This window comes from Mustela erminea, chromosome 13 (assembly GCF_009829155.1).
Source record: "Mustela erminea isolate mMusErm1 chromosome 13, mMusErm1.Pri, whole genome shotgun sequence".
In the NCBI taxonomy this organism is placed as follows: domain Eukaryota; kingdom Metazoa; phylum Chordata; class Mammalia; order Carnivora; family Mustelidae; genus Mustela; species Mustela erminea.
In genome coordinates this window covers 79,620,674-79,644,975 of record NC_045626.1, presented here as the reverse complement: position 1 = coordinate 79,644,975, position 24,302 = coordinate 79,620,674, and the positions used below count along the sequence as shown (strand labels likewise).

The 24,302-nt window shown below is 48.6% G+C and overlaps 1 protein-coding gene across 3 annotated transcripts in view; it reads left to right on the top strand.

The window, feature by feature from the left end:
- The window catches only part of RNFT2 (ring finger protein, transmembrane 2), a 71,421-nt gene that overhangs the window by 11,900 nt on the left and 35,219 nt on the right, over nt 1-24,302 (top strand). For all 3 annotated transcript variants that reach the window (XM_032310097.1, XM_032310096.1, XM_032310098.1), the window contains exon 7: nt 2,375-2,528. In XM_032310097.1, the coding sequence (XP_032165988.1) occupies nt 2,375-2,528 (154 nt within the window). The remainder of the gene's footprint in view (nt 1-2,374; nt 2,529-24,302) is intronic.

Here is a 24,302-nt window from a genome sequence, read left to right as displayed (position 1 = left end):
CCTAGGATTTGAAATCTGATGACCAGCATCCTTCCACTTATCAGCTTTGTGCCGTTTGGCAAATAATGGAAAATCCTTATGCCAGTTTCCCCATTGTGAAACGGGGACCAGGTGATTCTTGCCTTATCCACCTGACAGGCTAATTATTTGGAAGGCCAGATGATATAATAAAGGAAGAGTACTGGGCAAACTGAAACCCGGATATACCATAATGCTCTCATAATTAATACTATTCTTTCATGATAAATTAAAGTCCATTAAAGTTAATAGTGAACGTTAAAAATAAATAGACTTGGGCACCTGGGTGGTTTAGTTTGTTAAGCATCTGACTCTTTGTTTCTGCTCACATCGTGATCTTGGGGTCCTGGGATCAAGCCCCATGTCAGGCTCTGCCCTGGGTGTGGAGTCCGCTTAAGATTCTCTTCTTCTGTGCCCTTTCCCCCCGCCATGCGTGTGTGTCATAATTTGTGCTCTCTCTCAAATAAATAAATGAGATCTTTAAAAAAAAAAAAAAAAAAGAAGGAAGTGGACTTAGCAATCAATCTGCAAAAACACTTTGGCTCTCCAAAAAGCAAAAACAGGGAAAAAAAACCCTAAAATGGTGAACTACAACCCAGACAGGTGAGTCTAACGCCAGCTGGTGTCTGTGAGATGAAAGCAGGAGGCAGATGTTCATTGTACTGCCATCACAGAAGTGTAATAGAGAAGCAGAGCCAACCAGCCCAGGGTCCCAGGGTAGGACAGGAGCGAGACAAAGGGCACTCAGAGCTGCTAGCCTCTCCCTGAGTTATGACGTGGATGACCGCTCCAACCTGGAAGCAAGGCGTCCTCCAGAGACAAGACTAGAATGCGAAAGGACATGGACGGTATCGGGAGATGTGTATAATGTATATCTTATATATATTGTATTTTATATAATAAGAGGGCCCAGTTTGTGCTATTTCCTGCCAGCCCAGCAGAATACGTCAGAAGCATTCAGAAAGCATCCTCGCTGGGCTCTGTGCACTGTTCTTGCTTTACGGGGAACAGAGAGGACTTGGAGTGGCCTTTGCTCCGAGCCTCAAATCCAGCAGGAGGAAAAGTGAGTGGACCAGTGCAGTTTGGATGCTGCTTCCTATCCTGGCTTTCATTCCAGCCCAAGAGCTGTGGGCGGGCGACTATACCTTTTGGTGCTCTAGTTTCTCGAGCTCAGATGAGAATAATCATAGCACCTGCCTCGTAGGGTCTTTGGGAAAATGAAATGAGTTAAGACATGTAAAGTCTATAGGATCGGCCAGCAATGATGTCAACAGCCGAGCTATCCTAGCTGTTATGTTATTATTATGAATAATATCATCACTCTCAGAGACGGTAGAGAGTGTGTGACTCGAAGTGTGGTCAAAGTTGGAGAATGGCTTGTTGTCTGTGTTTAACAAGGTAAGTGCAAAAACTGAGTGTGAGGTTAACTACCCTGGGTAAGTTGGGTAGACTGGGTTTATGTACTCTGAGTAGCACTGCTATGGGGTAAATATTGAAAGCGCTAACTATAGCCAGGACAACCCAGGTCCGCATCCACCTGTGTCCCTTAGTATTTGTGGACCTTATGTATGTTACTTTATCTTTCTGTGCCTCCGTTTCCTCACTGTTAATGGGGTCGTTAACAGTGCCTACCTCGTAGAGCTGCTGTTCCTTTCACTGCTCCGTGGCAGGTCTGTCGTATGTCTGTTATCTCATCGAATCCCACCAATAACAGTGTGAAGGAGGGAATGAATCCCATTTTGCAGAGAAAAACACTGAGGCTTACAGAGATAACATTATTCACCCAGGGTCCAATAAATGGAGGAAACTGGATTCAAATTCAGGACTATCTGATATTAATGCCCATAAGCTTATCATGCCATGTGACCTTGGGCCACTTACTTCACCTCTCCAAGCTTCTGTGCTTCAGTTTTAAAGTGGGAATAAGCGATGTTCACCAGGCAGGACAATGAGACACCGTGAGTAGAAAGCTTAACACAGTGTCTGCACATCCGTTGCCCTCCTCCCTGCATAGTGCTGGCCAGCCTACCTGCCTCCCTCCCTTTTGCTTCCTCTAGTGAAGCCTGTTGTGGACTCATAAAACTGGAGGACACCTTAACTAATGAGGCTCCTGGCCAACCTCGCTGCAGAGCCCTTAGGGGAATGGAGGCTCAGAGAGGTTAAGACACCTACCCGAGGTTGCACAGCAAGTTAGTAGCAGATTCAGGAACAGGATACAGATGTCTGATTCCCAGTTCAGGGCCCTGTCTACAGATACTTACAAGGCTCCCAGAATGGAGAAGGAGCCGCCAAGGGCCAGGGATCCTAAGCGAGCATCTGGACTCTCTGAACCATCTCTCCCCCACCCCTCCACCAGCCTCATATTCCTGAAGCCCAACCTGGAGACGCTGGACTTCTTCGACCTGCTGTGGATTGTGGGCATTGCTGATTTTGTGCTGAAGTATGTCACCATCGCCCTCAAGTGCCTCGTCGTGGCCCTGCCCAAGATCATCCTGGCCGTCAAGTCCAAGGTAGGCACTGGCTGTGGCCACAGGTAGCCCCAGTCACGCCGATCATATGGGGGACTTGGGGCACCTTAAAGCAGGTGTGGGCAGAACTGATGCCACCATATGAAATAAACAGAGCCTGTCACCCACCCCTTATTGTTCCCCGAGTCCAAGCATATTCTTTGTTGTCACCACCATCCTCTGCTCGGCAAGGGCACTTCTTTTTTTTTGTTAAGATTTTATTTATTATTTGTCAGAGAGAGAAAGTGCGTGTGCGCGCACAAGCAGGCAGAGAGGCAGGCAGAGGCAGAGGGAGAAGCAGGCTCCCTGCTGAGCAAGGAGCCCAATGTGCGACTTGATCCCAGGACCCTAGGATCATGACCTGAGCGGAAGGCAGATGCTTAACCGACCGAGCTACCCAGGTGTCCCTGCAAGGGCACTTCTGAGTTTCATTGTTCAAAACTGCCCTTCATGCGATTTTCATCTAAATGTCACCTGAGAAAGGAAGAAAGCATGTTGACCTGCCCTGGGTCCTGCTTCTCCCAGGGAAGGATGGCTGTCTTAGGTTTCAACTCTGTGACTTTAGGAGTGTTGTTTTTTAAAGGGTACTGAGGCTCAGAAGAAACAAACTCCATGATGGATTAGGGATGCCTGCCACACCACAGGCTGGGGTGTGGTGGCAGGGGTGCTTTGCCTGCAGGAAAGGCCTGCAGGCAGGTGTTGTGGTAGGTAACTTGCAATTACGAGGACTGGGCAGAGTTGGGAAAAGACATCATCTTTAAGGGTTAATTAACGCCAGTGCCTCTGTAAGAAGACTCGAAGCAGGGAATCTGGGCAGAGGGAGATGCACTCAAAAATTTCTGAAGACTCCTACTTTCCACTCTCTAAAAGAAGCCATCTTTTCAACTTCAGAAAGCCCAGAATTCATCACAGGCCTTGGCTGGCAGGAGAGCAGGTTGGAACTGGCTGTCCATCTTGAGAGCCCAAAGCCATTGGCCAAGTGCATCAAAAAAACACTGCCATGTCCCTTCTCTCACACACTCAATACTTCTGACACCACATGTGTGGGTTTCCCCACACGTCAGGCAATGCTCTGATCCCAGCTCGGTGTCCTACAGTTCAACTCAGTTCTGACACTCTCTGCCTGGAGATAGGATCCTATCCCACACATGAAGGGCTTGGTCCCACAAGACTGTCCCCACCCCACTTCAGGTACCAGCTGCCAGGCCAGACTGTCACCTGTGCTCTAACTGGTTATCAATCAGGGTTCCCCGACCCATTCCTCAGGCTCAGTCATTTCCTAGAATAGCTCACAGAACTCAGGGAAACACTTACTTTCATTTACCTGCTTATGGTATCATAAAAGGTATGATAAAGGATACTGAGGAATAATAGCCAGATGAGGCACATAAGGTGAGGTCCAGAAGGGTCCTGGGCACAGGCGTTTCTGTCCCCATGGAGTTGGGGTACAGCACTCCCCCAGCTTGTGGACATGTTCACCAACCCCAGAGTTCTCAGAACCCTGCACGACTGGGATGTTTATGGAGGCCATATCACATAGGCGTGATCGATCATTACATTTCCAGCCCCTCTCCCATCTCTGTAAAAAGGGAGGTAGGGCTAAAAGTCCTAAACTTCTATCATGGTGTGGTTTTTCTGGTGACCAGCCCCACTCTAGAAGCCTACCAGGAATCACCTCATTAGAACCAAAGATACTCCAGGAAATTCCAAGGGATTTAGGAGCTCATTGTCAGCAACCGGAGGTGGAGACCAGTAGAGAGATTTCTTCTTATTTCACACCAGAGCAGTCTGAGTCTGATTTTGCTCTCCCCACCCCCCACGTCTCACCTTCATTACCCACCGCATGGTTTATTCAAGTGAACCCAAATCTAGGCTAGGGTGGTTGCCTTAGATGAAGTCACAGGTCTGATGCCCAGAGGCAGGACCAGGGAATCTAAAATGGCATAAAGACAGAAAAGAGACCTGGAGAAGAAAGAAGAGCAACAACAGACAAGTCTCAGCAAGTCCTGAGATGCCTCCCCACTTGCCCTTCCTAAACCATCATCACCATTGCCCTCTGCCCCCCAAGCTCACGCCAAGTACCATGTCGGCAGCAGGGACTTGACAGTGGGAAGCAGCGTGGCCCGATGGTTAGACACGTGAACTTTAGCATCGGGCACGTCAGCATTCAGGCCCAGCTATACCCCTTCTTAGCTACATGACCTCGGGTGGATTACTTAGCCTCTCGTGCCTCAGTTTCCCCGTCGGTAAAATGGAGATAATAATTGTGCTGGATGTCTTCCTCTGGCCCCTCCAGATACACTACACACACTGAGAATACCCAGAGAATCCAGGGGAATCTCCCCATCCTAAGATCTTTAACTTAGGCACAACTGCTAAGTCCTCTTTGCTGGGGAAGGTAACATTCACAGCTTTAGGGGATCAGGATGGGGACATCTTTCTGGTCATTGCTGTTCTAAGTGTTTTATACACATAAGCTCATTGAGTTGGCACCACCCCATGGAATAAGTACTGTTATTTCTACCATCCCCTTTCACAGACATGGGAAACAGCTCTGAACACACAGTTCCCACCATGGGCAGCCCTCCGCAGACAGCTTTCTGTTGGGGGCTAATAATTACACCCTCTTCTCACCCCTTCCAACCTAGGGGGATAATAACTCCCTGCCTGTGGAAGTTTCTATACCCCTGGGTGCCTTTCCTAAACCCTGACCACCCCTTTATAAAGAGTAGATGTATTAAACTCTTTTTCAATTAATAAACAGCCAAAAGAATTAAACCCCCTTCACCGAAGATCTACCAGTAGCAAATAGGTACCTGAAAAAATGCTCGGCCTCATCAGTCTTTAGGAATGGAAACCACAGTGAGGTGCCAAGCACCTGGGTGATGGTGGCCAAGGTGGAAAGGCCAGACCACACCACATACCACGTGTGGGCAGAGCTGTGGGAGAACCGGAACTCATCCGCTTCCGGTGGGAGGGTAAGTGGTACCATCCGCTTTGGAAGCCAGTTTGGCAGCTTTTTAAAAGGTGAAAGATCCAGCTGCTGTAGGATCCAGCCCTCCCACCTAGAGACATCCACCCAGGAGGAGTGATAGCTCACGTCCTTCTGAAGACTTTTGTGTGAATGTTCATACAGCTTTATTTGTAATATCCATAAACCGGAAATCACCCAAATTTCCATGAATAGGTGAACAGAGAAACAAATTTTGGTGTCTGCATGCCACAAAATACAACTCAGCCATGTAAAGGGATGAACTACAGTTGACCCTTGAATGACACGGGCTTGAGCTACAAGAATCCACTTACACATGAAGTTTTTCTGATAAATACAGTACAGGATTGTTAACATATTTTCTCTTATGATTTTCTCTCTTTTTTTTTTAATATTTTATTTATTTGACAGAGAGAAAGAGGGGGAATGCATAAGCAGGCGAGTAGCAGGCAGAGGGAGAGGGAGAAGCAGGCTCCCTGCTGAGCAGAGAGCTCTAGGCGGGACTCCATCCCAGAACCCTGGGATCATGACCTGAGCTGAAGGCAGATACTTAACCGACTGAGCCACCCCAGCGCGCACCCCCTCCCTTGATTGTCTTAACGTTTTCTTTTCTCTGGCTTACTGTGTTGTAAGAATGCAGTGTAAAATACGTACAGCATACAAAATATGTGTTAATCAGCTTTATGTTACTGGTAAACCGTCTGGCCAACAGTAGGCTTTTAGTAAAGTTTTCAGGGCATCAGAAGTTCTATGCAGATTTTTGATGGCACAGAAGCCAGTGCTCCTGATGCCGATATCATTCAAGGGTCAACTGAATTGATACAAACATCATAAACGAATCTTAAAATATCACCAGTTATGCTAAGTGGAAGAAACCATACTCCAAAAAAAGTGTGCCTAGTCTAGGAAATGGAAGGTGACAGAAAGCAGATCAGGTCTTGCAATTCCTGGGGCTGAGAGATATGTTCACTGTCTTGGCTGTGGTGGTGCTTTCACAGGGGTGGGGGTAACAAGCTTCTCAAATTACACACTTTAGGAGGAGGGGCTGCTGCTGCGTCTACACTGGCTTCAGTCCGAGCTCCTCCCCAGCCTGGGCTGCTGTGGTCGGGGGGTGGCCCTAACTGCTTGTCCTTGGGGGCCTCCACTCAAAAGCCCCTTCTAGATTCCTGAACCTTCTTCTTCATAGCACTGTGACATTTTGGGATTACCTGTTTCTGTGATTATTAAGTTCACTTCCATCTTCCCATATACAGAACATCCGTTTTATCCCCCCGGTTTGTCTGTAAGACCTAGCATGGCAGTGCCCAGAGAGTAGGGCTCTGTAAACAGATGGGTGAGCGACATGGCGGAGAAACTGGAGTCTCACGCAGTCCCTGCCCCGTGCCTTTGGTCGATTATCTCCAGACAGAAATAAGATGGGAAAACTTTTCAGTGTCCACTGAGGGCAAGAGACATGAACCCAGCCACATGAAGAAGCTAGCTCAGCATCGACTGCCTGGAATAATAATAATATCTCACAATTATTGAGCACCAACTGTGTACCTAAAACTTCTGTGCTAAGAGCCCTTCATGGATGAATTACCTTATGTGGCCCCTTGCTCTTCCTCTTAGGTGGGTTACCATTACTCGCCTTGATGGATAGGAGATGGGAGGTTGAGGGGACAGATGGCTTCTCGGGTCCCACGGCTGTTACCACTTTGGGCTGGAGCCGGGTTTCCCACCCAGGGCCTCCCAGCTTCCTGGCCCATGCTGTACCTCAAAGTGGATGTGGGAGAAGGGTAAGGAAAACAGGTGGTTAATGGTTACTTACTACAGTACAGTCTGGTTCTTGCTAGATTCTTTGCCATGTCCTGACTCCCTTCAGGCACTCATCAGCCCTCTGAGAGGGAATTCATTACTGCCTCTTTCTAGATGGAAAAGTCAATGTCAGGGTCCTGTAGCTGCTATAACAAATCACTGTGTGTCCGGTTCCTTTAAAGTACAGAAATTCATTTTCTCCTAGTTCCAGAAGCCAGAAGTCCAAAGTTAGTGTCACTGGGCTGGAATCAAGGTTGTCAGTAGGGCCGCACTCCTTCCACATGGTAGGGGAGGATCCATTCCTTGCCTTTTCCAGCTTCTGGTAGCTGCTGGTGTTTTAGGCTTGTGGCCTCATCATTCTAGTCTCTGCCTCCGTGGCCACGTGGCCTTCTCTGTGTATGAAGTGTTCCTCTCCCTGTCTTTTATAAGGATACAGGTGATTACATTTAGGGTCCTGGATAATACAGGATGTTCTCCTCATGCCAAGAATATTAATAATTTCTTCAAAGACCAGCCCCCCCTTCCAGATAAGGTCGCATCCACAGGTTCTAGGGAACAGGGGTCTTTCGACATTTCTTCACTGACTCTCCTGAGACTGAATGAGGTATGAGATGCCCAACCAGTCAGTTTTAAGAATCAGAGTAAAAATCCTTATCTTCTAAGTCCCAAGGCTGTGGCCACTGCAGGAGATCACCTGCCGGGCACTGAATGGACCACAGGCCAGAGCTCCTGGGCCTCTCCTGACCCTATCGCATTCTAGCCATGGGGGTTTGGGTGAGTCATTTTGTGTCCCTGAACACACTGCATCCTGTGGAAAATTGAGATGTTAACAAAACCTTGCTTGAGAGACTGCAAAGATAAAGAGTCTTAATAGATATGGGATGAAACAAGGGGCTGGTTGGTGATTGCCTGGAGAGGAGGCAGGCAAGGCTTTATAGCTCTCCACTGCTGGCCCCTCCTACCTGTCCATCAGCCTTCTCATTACACTTGGTTCTGCCTCCCCCCTGCGCCTCACCCTGTTCTCTATGTATCAGCCAGACTCTACTTCTTTCCTGTCTGTATACACGCCCACTAGTACCAACATGTGGCCAATGCTCTCCTTACCCTGTTTTCTAGATAAGAAGCCGAGGCACTGAGCCATAACTGATTGGAAAGTTTCCAAAGGGGGTTATGTGGTGTCTCCTACCCACTGCACCTGCTGGTCCTTCTGCCTCAAAGACCGGTCCCCTGCTTCATGTTGTCATTGCCTCCTGCTCCTTGGATCACAGCCTCTTAGAAACCTTCCCTGCCTTTCAGGCTAGGGACGGCACCCCTGAGGAGGACTCCCAGAGCACCCTATATTCCTCCTAGCACTCACCACCCTGACTATGATTGCTGGCTTAATTGTTCACCTTCTCTGCTTGATTGTCACCTCTGTGACAGCAGAAATGAATGCATCTAGCTTGTTTGTCAATGGGTCGCCAGCATCTGATATGTGCTCAGAAGCATTTATTATATGTCTATGGGGTAGGTGTATGGGTTAATAGATATATCCATAAATGGATGAATTAGATGGCTGGATGGGTGGGTGGGAGGGTGGATGGATGGATGGATGGATGGATGGATGGATGGATATTTGGATGAATGAGTGGATATTTGGATGGATGGATGGATGGATGGATGGATGGATGGACTGATGGGTGGGTAGATGAATGGTTCAGTGAATAAGTTGATAGTCTAGCCAGCTATACTAAATCTCACCACCTCGTCTTATACCAGCAGTGAGAGCTTAAATTCCTTTTCCAGCTCAGCTCAAACCTCTTGTACTTGGTAACTATCCAAAGAACTCTAATGAAGACACAGAAATCCACAAGGCAAAGTAGTACTTCTACATGCTGGAAAGGACCATATAGGGAGCCTCAAAGAAACCTGGAAGCCAAACTAATGATAATAAATGTGGCCTGGCATCACTGAGCACTTGCCAGGAGCTAGGCTTTGTGTTAGGTGATGTCAGTCATTCAGGAAATACTGCCTGAATGCCAACTGTGTGTCAGGCACCGTTTTAGGCACTGGGGATAGATCAGTGAACAAAGGAAACAAAAATCCCCGTACTCATGGACTTCATAGTCTACAGAAGATGTCTCACTCAGTCTTAATCCTGGGATAATAGATGTTGATCTCTTGTCACGGAGCAGAAACTGGGGGAAGTCACATGCCAAAGATCACAAACCTCACAGTTAACCCCTAGCAGTAAGACCAGCTCACGTGGAGTCAGCCCTCTGAATGGGCCAGACATTCAAGTCCTTCCAACATCTGTCTTACCAGGCAAGTGCTGCTGTTCTTGTGGGTTTTTTTTTACCAAAGTCCTATTTACAGACTATGAAGTTAACTGATAATCATTGTCAAGTCTACAATTCAATATATTCACGGTTATGTGCACCTGTCACCTCTGTCTGGTTCCTTCTTGTCACCCGAAATGGAGCCTTCTCCACCTCACTCATGGTCAGTCCCTCACACGCACCCCTAGCCTCTGGCGGCTACTACTAATCTGCTTCCCATCTCTGTGGATTTACCTGTTCTGGACATTTCATATAAGTGGAATCATCTCTTGTCTGACCCCGTGCCTGGCTTCCTTCGCTATGCATAATGTCTTCAGGGCTCTTCCATCTTGTAGCCGGTGTCGGGACCTCATTCCTTCTTACGGCTGAATCATATTCTGTTGTATGGGTCTTGGGATCATTCTTTGACTTTTTGAGGAACTGCCGAGCTGTTTTCCACAGCAGCTATACCATTTTACACTCCAACAGGTCGATTTTATCCATGTTTTCCAGAGGAGAGAACGAGCAAAGGGAGAGGTTAAGGGGGTATAGCCCCAGGCCACACAGCTTGTAGGTGGCTGAGCAGGGATTTAATTTAAACTCGGGGAGTTTAGCTGCAGAACCCCCTGCTCTGAGTTACTCAGCCATATTCCCTTCTGGGGACGCTCCCTGGGGTGGTTTGGGAAATTGCTCCGAGCTGATTAAGGAGAGGGGTCCCCATACACCATCGACACACAATTCCAAGTTCATACCGAGGCTCCTTCACTTCCTTCTTCAGACAGGCACTTCTGGGGGCGAGGGGGCGGGGGTGGGACCCGACACCCTTTCCCTGTGCCACCGGAGGGTGGGCGACAATTATTAATGCCTCCCTGGCAACTGTCCAGCTCCCTTTCTCTGATTATTATTATTTTATTCGGCGAGATTAATGTGCCAGGTCAGAGCATAATCCAACCTGTAAAAAGTGATGTGAATAGTTTCCTCAAGATAAATTACAGGCTTGGAAAAGGTTCACAGCCTTTCCTTGCCTGTCTGAGTGCTCTTCCGAATCCTCATCAATCCTTGTCTGGGCAGAAGAAAAGGACGGGTCTTCATCTGCAGCTGGGAGGGGGAGGGGGAAAAGAGCACATCTGTCAGGGACCCCTAATGGCTCACAGCACAGATGCTCTGTCCTGCGCCTTCATGCCATCCTCTGAGAGGGTCGGTTGGTTTTTAATATGATAATTGTGATCCTGGAAGGGCTTGTGGCATTTGGATTTGCTTGATGGCTCCGTGGTCCCTGGCGTGTGAGGCTGGGTGAGCCGCCAGTTCCCAGGTGCCTCCAGACACCTGTCGGGAATCTTCTCACACCTGGGCCTCCCGGGAGAGCCGTGTTCTTTGGCCAGCGGAGATGGGGATGGGGTTAAGGATGGCAACCACTGGCCAGCAACCTCAACCCTAAACCATCACACAACTCTGGATGCCCAGAGCAGCCCCTTGTCCTCATAAATCCAGATAACTTATATAATCCATATGTCTTAGCTTTGCCTGCTCTGACTCCTACCCACCTGTCTGACCTCATCCTCAATGACTCTGTCCCTTGTTCACCCTGGACCAGCCCACCGGCAACCTCGAGGTGTCCCCGATGTACCCAGTGCCTTCCTTCTCAGGCCCTTTGCACTTACTGTTCCCTCCACCTGAGGCAGTTTTTGCCCTGGTGTCCCCATGGATGTCTCCTTACCATCATCATTCAAGTCTTGCTCCAGTGTCACTTATTCTGAAACCATGTCACCTCCCTGTCCTCCCTGTTGAAAGTGCTTGTCCTCAACCTGCATTACCACACCCCCATTTTACTACCTTCCTTTGGAACCTAGAGTTCATGACCACTTCTCCCTCCCCCACCCAGTCCCCCTGACATTATTCGGGACCTGCTGGCTGACATGGGCAATCCTAGACCCTGAGAATATAAAAATAAGTGTGAAACCTTTTTTTATATATTAACTTAATCCAGACCTAGTTAAAAGGGCAAAAATCTTGTTCCAGAAACATGCATACCCTACACTCTGACCCCTACTATTATGTGGAAATAACTAAAAATCTGGCTTGTACGTGCTGCTGCTTCTCTATTAGAATGAAATACTCTTCACCCAGAATTCTCAAGCTGTGCTGGCCAGTACGACAGCTACAAGCCACATGTGGCTATTTATTTTATTTTAATAAAGATTTTGTTTTTAAGTAATCTCTACACCCAATGTGGGGCTTGAACTTACAACCCTGAGATCAAGAGCTGCATGCCCTACAGACTTAGCCAGCCAAGCCACCACGACATTTGGCTATTTAAATTTAAACCAGGGGGCACCTGGGTGACTCAGTGGTTTAAAGCCTTCAGCTCAGGTCATGGGCCCGGGGTCCTGGGATCGAGCCCCACGTCGGGCTCTCTGCTCTGCAGGGAGTGATTCCCCAGTGCCCTGGCCGTGTTTCTGGTGTTGAGTAGCCAGCTACCTCTGGTGGCTGCCATTTTGGGCAGCATAGACATGGAACATGTCCATCATCATAGAATGCTCATTGGACAGCACATTCTAGAACATTCTGAGGACAGGGTTTATTCTACCTCCAGTGGTACAGGTAGCAGACAGCTGCCATTCTGCCCATTTCCCACATGTGGGAAGACATAAAAGCCAGCATTTGCCGAAGAGCTCTCTGGCTCTAGTAAGTGGAAGCGGCTCCACGGAACAGAAAACACTGGCCTTGAGCAAAACCACGTTCAAACCCTGCTCCTTGATGTATTCCCTATGGACCTTGAGCAAGTGACTTCAGTCTTTGGAGCCCTCTGCTTCCTCATCCCTAAAGTGGTCATCTTGAGGTTCTCAGCCTTCTTGAGGTTCTCAGAAGGTAGAAGGCGATGTACCTAGCTTGTCAAATAGTTAACATCAGCCACACAAGGCTTCACTCAACTGTTTTCTCCAAAGAACCCAGCATTTGACTAACTTTCTGTCTTTTCCATAAGAATAGGAAAGAGGAGGGACGCCTGGGTGGCTCAGTTGGTTGGACGACTGCCTTCGGCTCAGGTCATGATCCTGGAGTCCCGGGATCGAGTCCCACATCGGGCTCCCAGCTCCATGGAGAGTCTGCTTCTCCCTCTGACCTTCTCCTCGCTCATGTTCTCTCTCACTGTCTCTCTCTCAAATAAATAAATAAAATCTTTTAAAAAAAAAAAAAAAAAAAAAAAAAAAAAAATAATATGAAAGAGGAGGGGCACCTGGGTGGCTCAGTGGGTTAAAGCCTCTGCCTTCAACTTGAGTCAGGATCCCAAGGTCCTGGGATGGAGCCCCACATTAGGCTCTCTGGGCAGCGGGGAGCCTGCTTCCTCCTGTCTTTCCCTGCCTGCCTCTCTGCCAACTTGTGATCTCTGTCACAAGATCTCTGTCACAAGATCTCTGTCTGTGTCTGTCAAATAAATAAATAAAATCTTTAAAAAAAAAAAAAAAAAGAGTAGGAAAAAGGAGGCCCTTCCCAAGTCCAAAATCATCTTAACCTGAACTTCCCATTGGATGAGACTCCATGAGATGTCAGCATCACTGGCTCACCTCCAAGTACAGGGGAGGAGAGGGAGAATGGACGAAAGCTAAGAAAGGTGGTTTCTCTGACGTGAGAGCCGGGAGGATTCATGAGGCTTTTTGTGCTATTAAAATCCCGCCATTCTCTGGGCCCTGAACCCAGCCCTTTTGCTCTCAGAGTGGTTTCCCCACCGAGTGAGTCTCCCTCCTTCCCTTCCAGAGGTCAAGCACTCCCCTCTCCACCCTGCCCTGCCCTCCCAAGCAGATATCTGTCTAGGCCGAGGCAGGCCTCTGTGGCCTAGGCCTAGGCTCTGGTTCTTACAGCACATAATTCTTTTATAAAAGTGCAGAATTTCTCCCAGGGTCAGATGCATTTGCCCCAGATTCCTGCACAGCGGGTGCTAGAAGTGGTTAAACCAGTGGTTCCTGACTGTAGGGGGGACCTCTGGCAATTTTGGAGACACGGCTGGTCGTCACAGCAGGGTTGGGGGGGATTGCTACTGGGTTTTAGTGGGTAGAGGCCAGGAATGCCGCTAACACCCTTATTTCTTCACACACACACACACACACACACGAGACCACATGAGAACACGGGGAGAAGACAAGCATCCGTGAGCCAAGGAGAGAGGCCTCGGAAGAAACCAGCCGGGCTGACACCTCGGTCTCAGACTTCCGGCCTCCAGAATCGAGAGGAAACAGACGTGCGCCGTTCGAACCCCCCCGGCCATGGCACTTGGCGATGGCAGCCCTGGGAAACCGGCACATCCATGCACGAGTTTCCCTACACTTCGACCATCTCCTGAGAGAGTTTTTTGCTTCCGTGCTGATGTGTCCCAACTTTCTCCCACCCTCAAGTTACTGAGGATTCTTAATTTTTTAAAAGAGGTTACAGAATCACAGGATTCAGAAGTTTAAAATGCCAAAAACAGCATTTGGTGAAAACTCCCCTTCTGTCCCTTGCCCCCAGGCACCGGTTGGGCCTCCAAGGAGGTAATCATCATCCCTGGATCTTTCCGTAGCTGGCGGATACGTAGTCAAGCACATGCGTGTCTGTCTTCATCCTCCTTATCTTTATATAACCAAATAGTAATGTCCTACACGAAGCTTCCAACTCGCGCGCGAGAGATCATTCCAGGCAAATACATAGAGAGAACACAGCCTGATGGTTAAAAGCCAGACTGCCTGTGTTCAAATCCTGTTTGGGAAACCCTCCGTCACTGACCAGCTGTGCGACCCTGCACCTTCGCCTCTGCCTGCCCTCCCTTCCTCATCTACAAGATGAAATGATAATCGGACCGACTGCTATTAGTTTTCAGTTCATGCCTAGCAAATGACCGCCAACTTCGCAGCTTAAAAAAATACCCATTTATTCCCCATTTTGTAGGTCAGAAGCTTGGCAGACTTGACCGCATTCTCTGGGTAGGGTCTCACAAGGCCAGAATCAAAGTGTTGGTCAGGCTGGGCTCCTACCTGGAGGTTCTGGAAGAGAATCTACTTCCAGGCTTATTCTGGTTGTTGGCAAAATCCATTTCTGTATGGTTGTAGGACTGAAGACCCCGTGTTGCTGGGTGTCAGCCAGGGGTCACTCTGAGCTCCCGGAGGCCGCTCTCTGTCCTTTCCTGTGACTTCCTCCCTCTTCTAGCTAGAAAGGGCATGTGGAATCTTCCTGTTTCATATCTTCCTGACTTCTTGCCCTTTAAAGGGCTCATGTGATTGGATTAGACCCACCTAGATAGTCTCCCTTAGGATAAACTTAAGAGTCAACTGGTTGGTAACCTTAGTGACATCTGCAAATTCCCTTTCCTCCTGTAAATAAGACCCCAGGGAAGAAAGCTCTCCCAGTACAGTCCCAAGGGACAAGGTTGGAAATTTGGGGGAATGCTACCCCAAAGGGTGTTGTAAGGCTCCGGTTGTATATCTCATGGCATGTGATGTATAAAAGTTAGCTTTTGGGGGGGTAAGGGCCCCCTGGATTTTTGTATTGTGGAAACGTTTAGATTAAGGCTTTTCGAAGAACTTCCTCTAAGGCCACCTTGAGCAGTTGTGAATTGCTTAGTCCTCTTTGACCCCTTGATTCCGTGGTTCTCCAGGACTCAATCTAACTATCACTACCTCCCCACCCCCACTCCCCCACCCGGTCCCCTTAAGACAATGGTAGTTTCCCTCATTCATTTTCCCCGTCCCAGCACATACGGTACTGCTTGGTAATTACCCAGGCCATTGTCTCCTCCTCCAAACCATAAATTCTGAGGGCCAGATACCTGGCTGTCCCATTCACTGTTACAGCCCCCATCTTCAAACAAATCCTTACAGACTGTATCCTTGGGAGGGGGATGGTCCGGTTTGCCTAAACATATTTTACAGATAAAACTGAGGTTAGGGGGGTGCCTGGGAGGCTCAGTCAATGAAGCAGCCAACTCTTGATTTCAGCTCAGGTCATGATCTCAGGGTGGTTAGATCGAGCCCTGGGCTCCACGCTCAGCAGGGCATCTGCTTGGGATTCTCTCCCTCTCCCCCCCACCCCGCTTGTGTGCTCCATCTCTCTCTCTCTCTCTAAAATAAATCTTTAAAAATAAATAAAAATTTAAAAAAAGAACTGAGGTCTAGGGAAGCTAAGCTATTTGTCATGGGTCAGTGTACTCAGAGGTAGCAAAGCTAAGCCCCAAACCCAGCTCTTTTGACTTGAGACATAACAAGAACATTTCTCAGCATTTCTTCCTCTTTACATATCCACTGTACAAAGTGCTTTATTTGAGTCATTTCATTTGGACCTAGAAACAATACTGTGAGAAGGGCACTGTCCTTAATTCCCATCTTACAGATGAGAAAACAAAGGGTCAGAGTCGCCCAAGAAAGCCACCTGGCTGGTGAATAAGGTCAGCCTGTGAGCCCAGCAGGTGCTCTGTCTGCCCGCAGCTGTTAATTGAAGACACTGACCCATCTCTCCTCATTAGGCTTCACCGAAACAGAACAGAAAGCCAGCAACCAAGATACTAATTTTTAGCAATATTAGAATTACCTAATGTTTACTGCAATTCTATGCTTAAAAAAACCTCCATCTCTGGCATTGCCAAGAAGATTCTAGAGCAAGTCAGACAAGCAAGAAATTATCTTTTCCTAGAGACACTGGAATCATGAAAAGAGCAGAGACTCTGAAATTCAACTTAGGTTCAAATATCCCCTCCACCCCCTTCTGCCTCTGAAACCTTGGTTCACTTCACTGAGCCTCGGTGTCCCCCATCTTTAAAATGGGAATATTAGGTTACCTCATAACCCTGTTGTAAGAATTAATGAAAAAAACACAGGTCAAGTGCTGGCTGGTTAGTTAATTCTTGTTTGTTTGGGTTTTGTGGTTTTTTTTTTTTTTTTTTTTAGTTTTATTTATTTGTTTATTTTAGAGAGAGAGAAAGTGAGTGCACACGAGTGGGAGAAGGGACAAAGAGAGAGGGCCTCAAGCAGACTCTGCAATGAGCATGGAGGCCACTGCAGGGCTTGATCTCATGACCCATGAGAACATGAGCTGAGCCAAAACCAAGAGTCAGACCCTTACGCAACTGAGCCACCCAGGCACCCCAATTTTTGTTATTTTAAAAGAGGTAGAGAACATTAGCAGTTATCGGGTTACAGCTTAAAGTGAGCAAGAAAGTCAGAATCTGGCCAAACTCAAATGGAACAAAACACCATTTACTAAACTATGATTCTGGGACCTTAGAGAGATGATAGTGGCCATTTTATAAAAAGATGTTATGTGGTCAGATGACTTCGAGAAATGCTCTGAGTGTTATTCACCCTCCCCAGCCCCTGCCCTGCTTGCACATTAACACAGTAAAGGTTCTGAGAAGTCCTGCAGTCAGATTCATTTCACTTCTACATTTCTACAACTTGTTAACCATGGAACACTTTTGTTGAGGAGCACAATATGCTACAAGATCTAGTTCAGGGGTTGGCAAACCCCAGCCTGTGGACTCGGTGCTTATTTCGGTAAACACAGCCATGCTTATGCATTGAAGTGTTGTCTGTGGCTCCCTTCATGCTGCAAAGGCAGAGCTGAATAGTGGAAACAGAGTCTACATGATCCGCAAAACCTAAAATACATAATATCTGGCCCTTTAAGAAAAAGTTAGCCAACCTTGATCAGGAGTTTGAATCTATTTATATTCCTAATTCATTATAGTTTGGACTTCATAAGACAGCTATGTCTAAGGGGGAACTCCGTAGTCTACAGCACACACTTTGGGAAATAGAAGACTCCAAGGGGTGAAATATGGCCAGAGGCTTTGCTGGAAACCAACAGAAATGAATCTGGGTAAATGTCATTATTAAGGATTTGACTGTTTGAAATTGCCAGGCTAATTTTTAATTTTACACTAAAGCAACAAGTGGCTTGCAAGGCTTCTTAGGATCACACACATCCCTAGGATTTGTTCTTTTTTTTTTTTTTTTTTTTTTATTTCTTTGACAGAGAGAGATGACAAGCAGGCAGAGAGGCAGGCAGAGAGAGAGGAGGAAGCAGGCTCCCCGCTGAGCAGAGAGCCCCGATGCGGGGCTCGATCCCAGGACCCTGGGATCATGACCTGAGCCGAAGGCAGCGGCTTAACCCACTGAGCCACCCAGGCGCCCCTAGGATTTGTTCTTTCTTTGCTCTGCTTGAAGTTTGTAGCTCAAGTACCCGCTGACCCCTGAATTGCTATAGCCTGAGATAGCAAACAGAATGAAAGCTCCCATGTACCAGCCTGTGTCAGGCATCACTAATCTGTCATGGCCCTGCTTCACCCAGGTTCATCTCAATGCAGCAACCCAGACAGTCAAAACCAATCAATGTCAGAATGTGAGATGAAGCCTTGGCTTTAACTTCAGTTCTTCCTTGTAAAAAAAAAAAAAAAAAAAAAGGAACATTCTGGCAGCCGCAGAGCTCTGTGGCCTCTCAGCTGATTGGTTGGGGCCCACCCAGATGATGGAGGCATAATCTCCTTTACTTAAATTCAGTTGATTGTAGATGCTAATCACATTGACACAGTACCTCCGGCAGCAACCCTAGATTTAGTGTCTGATTGCATAATTGGATGCTAGGGCCTAAATCAAAGCACGAAGCTGACTATCACAGTCCACTAAACAAGATACCAGTTTGGGGGCCAAACCAATGTTTAATTCCATCAAGGAAGTATCCATCTAGTCCAATTTATTGGAATTTTTAAAATAAAATCTGGTTGTTGAGCTTGATCAAAAAGCTCTTGGCCAGGCCTCCTCCTGGGGAAATTTCCCAACTTGATTTTCCACTTTAGAGCTGTGATAGGGAAGAAATGCATTACCAGGTTTCCTCCTAAGCATTGCACTACTGGAATGAGCTCCATCTGTTCCCAACATAGTCTTCTCTGTTAATGCTCCTGGATTCTGTGCTCTACTATTTTACTTAGGATTTTCGCATCAGCAGTCATGAATGTCCCTGTCCCTTCGTGGTGACTTCCCAGAAATCGCTCATATCACTTTCACTGACATCTCAGTCCCAGTCCTTGCCTGGGGAGCTGGGAGCATCTTCTTCTTAGCAGGGTGCTAAGGGACCAAAACAGAAAATCGGGCTTCTTATTTGAAGGAAGAGGAGGAGAATGGACATGGGGAGGCACCAGCGATCTGTGTCCCAGCATAGAACTCCTGATTCGAAGATGAGGTTCAGCAAAGTATATTCACTTACCCAAGTGTGTTCACTTGTATGTTACCCAAGTATGTGTGTTATCCAAGTATGTTCACTTACGCAAGTTTGTGGCAGAGTTATGACTTAAGGCCAGAGGAGATGCCCCAAGGACCCACAATCAGAATATAACAAATACCATAATGCATAATATATTAAGGAACTCATTTGCCCAGTACTGTCTTAAGAGCTCCATAATCATGAACTGATCGGGCGCCTGGGTGGCTCAGTGGGTTAAAGCCTCTGCCTTCGGTTCAGGTCATGATCCCAGGGTCCTGGGATCGAGGCCCGCATCGGGCTCTCTACTCAGCAGGGAGCCTGCTTCCTCCCCTTTCTCTGCCTGCCTCTCTGCCTACTTGTGATCTTTGTCAAATAAATAAATAAAAATCTTAAAAAAAAAAAAAAACCACAAACTGATCTTCCCAACAACGCTCTGAGGTTGATATCTAATCCCCCATTTGCAGATGAGGAGCCTGAGGCACAGAGAGGGTAAGTGACTTGCTCAGGGTCACACAGCTGGTCCATGGCAGGCTGGGATCTGAACTAGGCAGTCTCAGTCCAGAGCCCCCACTCTTAAGCATCACACAGTCCTCTTTGCTCATCCCTCACCACCCCCCACCCTCCTGACTCAGTTCCCCCAACACAGATGGTACAGCAAACATTCTATGAGGCTGAGAACTGGTGGGGATCGCTCGCCAGTAAGCCAGAAACCACACCCCCCATCTCCAGGCCTCTGGTCCATAACCTCCTCCCTCTGCCACCCCGCCCCACTTGGTCTCAAGGGCCTGCACCTCATTTTCTGTTGTTCTTGTTTTGCTTTGTTTTTTTCCTTCACTCTATTCCCTGGGAGACTCTCAAAGGCTACATCCTGCCACCAGGGAACACAGGAGGGACAGGGCGGGCACCTGAGATTTCCCAAACCCCTCACGCCGGAAGGCAGCGGTGGTGGTGGTTTGCGGGGGGGGGGGGGGGGGGGGGGGGACATTTATTTATTTATCTCGTCCTGCTGTGCTCCACACCCCCCAAGCTGTTGTTCCTCACTGGGGAAGATGAGAAACGGCTTCAGACAATGGAGGACAAGGCTTGCCACATGGCCCCCGCAGTTTAATTTCCTTTAATTCATTTTATATTGAACCAAATGATACTGTTTGTTTTTAATGGCAAACACTCAGCGCGGAGGAGGGGCGGCCAGGCCTCCTCCTGGGGAAATTAGGAACACAGCTGTTATTTAAACTCTCCTGCCACTCTGCTCCCTGCCACCCCCAACCCTTCACTGGGCCTCTGGAAATCACTTTCCAGGTTGAAAGATGATACCTTTCACCAGCTCAGATGGTCACTGTGCAGAGAGCTGGCCCGGCTCTGCCCCAGCTGCAGTCAGCCCCCCTCTGTGTGGCTGCCCCATCCCAAGGCCCACCCTGCTCTGGGAAAAAGTGGATACATGGGAATGGGGGACCAGGGTGGTGGCTGTTTGGTGCCCCTGTCCCCCCGCCCATTGCTGAAAATCCTCCATGAGCACCCGGTCCAAGCAGGGCTCATCTGGTGCCCTGTTCCAGAAACGAAGTAATACAGAAGTTGGGTGGCTTCAAACAGCACCTGGGGCAGTCTGTGTCCTTACTAGAGCCCCCCAGTATTTTGTGTATGTGAAAGTTGGCGGTCAAGAGGAGGGGTCCTTCCACGTGGGCTGGGAGGTGCCCAGAATCCACCCAAAGTCCCTTTTTGCTGAGATGGGCCAGAGTCTGCTTCAGCTCCTTGCAGGTACAGAGAACTTGAACAGATACACCAGCCCCTTTGGAGGACACCGGAGGGATTCCCAAGGCTTTTGCCTGCTTGTGACTTTAGTCGGGATCCATTATGATGATTAATGTCCAGTCTGGACATTGCAGAGACCCCTCCAGTCCCTCAGAGGTTGGGTTACACCCCTGCCCTGGTGTTCACAGACTAGAAACCAGAAAGAGCTGCTTGTCATACAGACCGGGAAACCAAGGCCCACAAGTTCCTGGTTCTAGGTCACATGACTGATCGTCTCCTATTTGTCATTCTACAAATACGTATGGGACAGCGACCAAGTGCTAGATGTGGGGGCTATCACAGGCCCAGACTTTTAAGCTCAGAACTCCCAGTCTGATGGGTCCCCACTGCATCCGGGGAAGCAGTGACTACAGGACCCTCTTGGAAAACAGAGAAGGAGCACCCAAGCCAGCCTCTGGCAAAATCTTCCTAGAGAGGGGGACCTCAGCACTGGGTTTTTAAGAGGGGTGAGAGTTAACCAGGCAAAGCCAAGCCAAAAGAACATGCCAGGGAGAGGCGACAGCCAGAGCCATGGCAGGGAAGTAGGACAAGGTTTGGCATGTGCATTTTTCCAGGTAACTGTTGAACCTCTCCTCCGCACTGGGCTCTAAGCGCCAGGCAGACACGGAGGATGTCTGCCGTTCTCCTGCTTAGACCCCGTGACACATGGGAGGTGTGCCGTGACTCAGATGAACAGATGGGGGTGTGCAAATGGTTGGTGTATGTGCCCGGGGCCAGGCCCAGGTCCCTGCCCTGCCTTTCCGAGCAACGTTATAGGTATGCAACCCTTATTTTAGGCTGCTGCAGGGATTAATTAACGGGCTAAGTGGTGATTATTTTGCTCTTCTCCAGCTAAATGATTAGGGAGGCAACCGGGCTCCCTGAGGCGGCCTCCGAGGCGTCCACTTCGTGTCCTTGCTGCAGGTGGGGGCCTGGCATTGTGCTGTGGGCGACAGGCTGTGGGTGGCGCTGTCCTGCCCTCCTCCCCTTCCCTGGGGAGAAAGAAACGGCTTGGAACTAAGATTTGGCCCAAGGGAGCCCACCACTTGCTGACATTTCTCAACCCTCAGCTTGTCCGAAAAGGCCCCAGAGTCCGTTGGGAAGCGCTTGAGCTCTGGAGGCGGGCGGATCTGAATTTGAACCATTCTGCCATTCCCATGGGTAGTGCCTCTCACCAGTCACCTGCCTGTTCTGTGCCTCAGTTTCCTCATCCATGAAAAAGGAGATAATGCCACTCACCTCTTAGGGGTTTAGGGGAGATTTGAGGTGAGCTGGAAAATAAATTTAATTTTTTTTAAAATTTTATTTATTTATTAATATTTTTAAATTTATTTTTAAAGATTGATTATTTATTTATTTATTTATTTGACAGACAGATCACAAGTAGACAGAGAGGCAGGCAGAGAGGAGGAGGAAGCAGGCTCCCTGCTGAGCAGAGAGCCCGATGCGGCACTCGATCCCAGGACCCTGAGATCATGACCTGAGCCGAAGGCAGAGGCTTTAAACCACTGAGCCACCCAGGTGCCCCTATTTATTAATATTTATTAAATAAATATTTATTTATTTGGCAGAGCACAAACGGGGGAGTGGGAGAGGGAGACCAGGCTTCCCGCTGAGCAGGGAGCCCTATGTGGGGCTCAATCTCAGGACCCCAGGATCACGACCTGGGCCAAAGGCAGATGCTTAACCACTAAGCCACCCAAGCACCTCTAGAAAATAAATTTTAAAGAAAGCACAGGTGGAATGTGCCTTCAGCAATTTCTGACGTGTAGTAGATGCTCCATGTGTGTATATGTATTTTTTTCGTATGTTCTTCCTCATGACCCTCCTGGGTCAGGACTCTGCCAAAGATTGGAGATTGGAGGTACAAACCAGGCCTGTTGCTCAGAGGTTGAGAAGCCACTAAATCTTGGCAGACCTGGTTCTTCTCCTCCAGGCCCAGAAGTGCCAGGGAAGAATGGCCCAAAGAAGGAAGGACAGGTTATACTTCCTAGCTACCTATTTGCGCCCAGCCCTGGATCTTAGGGATCTTGGGGCCGTCTGGGCTTGAATTTGGCTTTGCCACTAGGTTTGACTTTGATCTTGCTCTGTGGTGAGCAAGGTCACAGCTTCAAGGTTCCAGAGCCACATCGCATATAGGATTAGTAGATAATATTACCTGCCCCAAGGATGGGCCCAGTGGGGAGCACACAAGGTCACATATTAGGAAGGCTCAGCAGAGAGTTTTCAGCACCTGCTAAATCTTGGCTGTGAGGATAAGACCTTTCCTGCCCTTAAGGGGCTGACAGGTAGGGGGAGAGACATACACCAAAGCACAAGGACAGGACAGAGAGAGAGGACCCCTGAAGCCCAGAGACTTTCTCCCTGCTGTGTGCGCATTCAGGGACACCGGCGCGTCACAGCCCTCCATAAATACCCGAGTGGCGGCAACAGAGGTGGGCAGGGGCAGCATGGCACTGCAGGAGAGGAGGAGAGCGTGCTCCCTGTTCCCTCGTGGACTTGGCCTTGACTGGCTTGCTGCAGGCCCCTGGGGCTTGGCATTCCTGAGAACACCCTTGTCCCTGCTCTGGGTGAGGCAGGGGTTCCCTGCAGCCAGGCTTCCGTGTCTGGGGCTGTTCCTATTTTAAGAAGAGGAAACCGTCATCCTCAGGCTTCAGCGCTTTGTCCAAAGTCTTCCAGCTGCTCAGAGGCGACGGAGTCTTTTGGATCACCTGCCTGGCCCTTATCTCTTTCCTGCCTGACATCCCATCTGTCACTTGCCAGTTTTGACACCCTTGTGGTCCCTCCTCCCTCAGTCCCTCTCTTGTTCTGTCACCTCCCGGCCCTTGCAGGGCCTGTCCCCTCTGCTGGGAGCACCGTCCTCCTGACCCCAGCCCCATCTGGCTGACCTCTAATTGCTTGCCGGCGTGTGTTTACATCTCACTTCCCGTGGGAAGCCTGGACCTCACCTGGCCCCAGGTGGGCTTGGGGACTCAACCATGTTCCTCTATAGTCCCCGGGTGATTTCTGTTCTGCATGCATCATATGATGCTCTGATTGCTGGCTTGTCTCCCCAATACCCCCCCCCCCAAAAAAAAACCTTCAAGCCTGGTGAGAGGTCTCACGTATGTTTCATTTTATCCCTAGCCTGGTGCATGGTTCATGGTAGGCACTCAAAATAGAGGTTGTACTAGGTAATTAATTGGGAGTATGTCAAAGGCACATTTTCTCTGAAGCAGGCTGCATGCCCTGCCCTCAATGGTCTACTAAGAGTCAGTCAAGTAGCGTCCATTTCCGTAAGCTCCACTTATGAGCCATGGGGCCTTGGGTGAGGCTCTAAGCCTTAGTTTTGTCATCTGTAAAATAGGGATAGTAATCATAACGATATGAAGATAATACAAGATCATGCCTGTGAATGAAGGGTTCCAATCACTGCGGCTCAGTAAGTGGTGGCCACAGTTTGTTATTTAGTGAAGATACAAAGTAGACAGAGGAGAGGGGGCCTTGGAAGGCTGACTCCACCCCTGCCATCATTCCCTGGGAGGAAATGATGATGATATAGTCATTGCAATATTGCAGAAGCCAATCACAGTGTACTTACTCCATGGCAAGCACTGTCCTCTCTTTCCACTCATCCATTCATTCATTCAAATGTTGTTGTTGTTGTTGTTGTTTTTGACTACCTACTCTGTGCCAGGAGTAGTA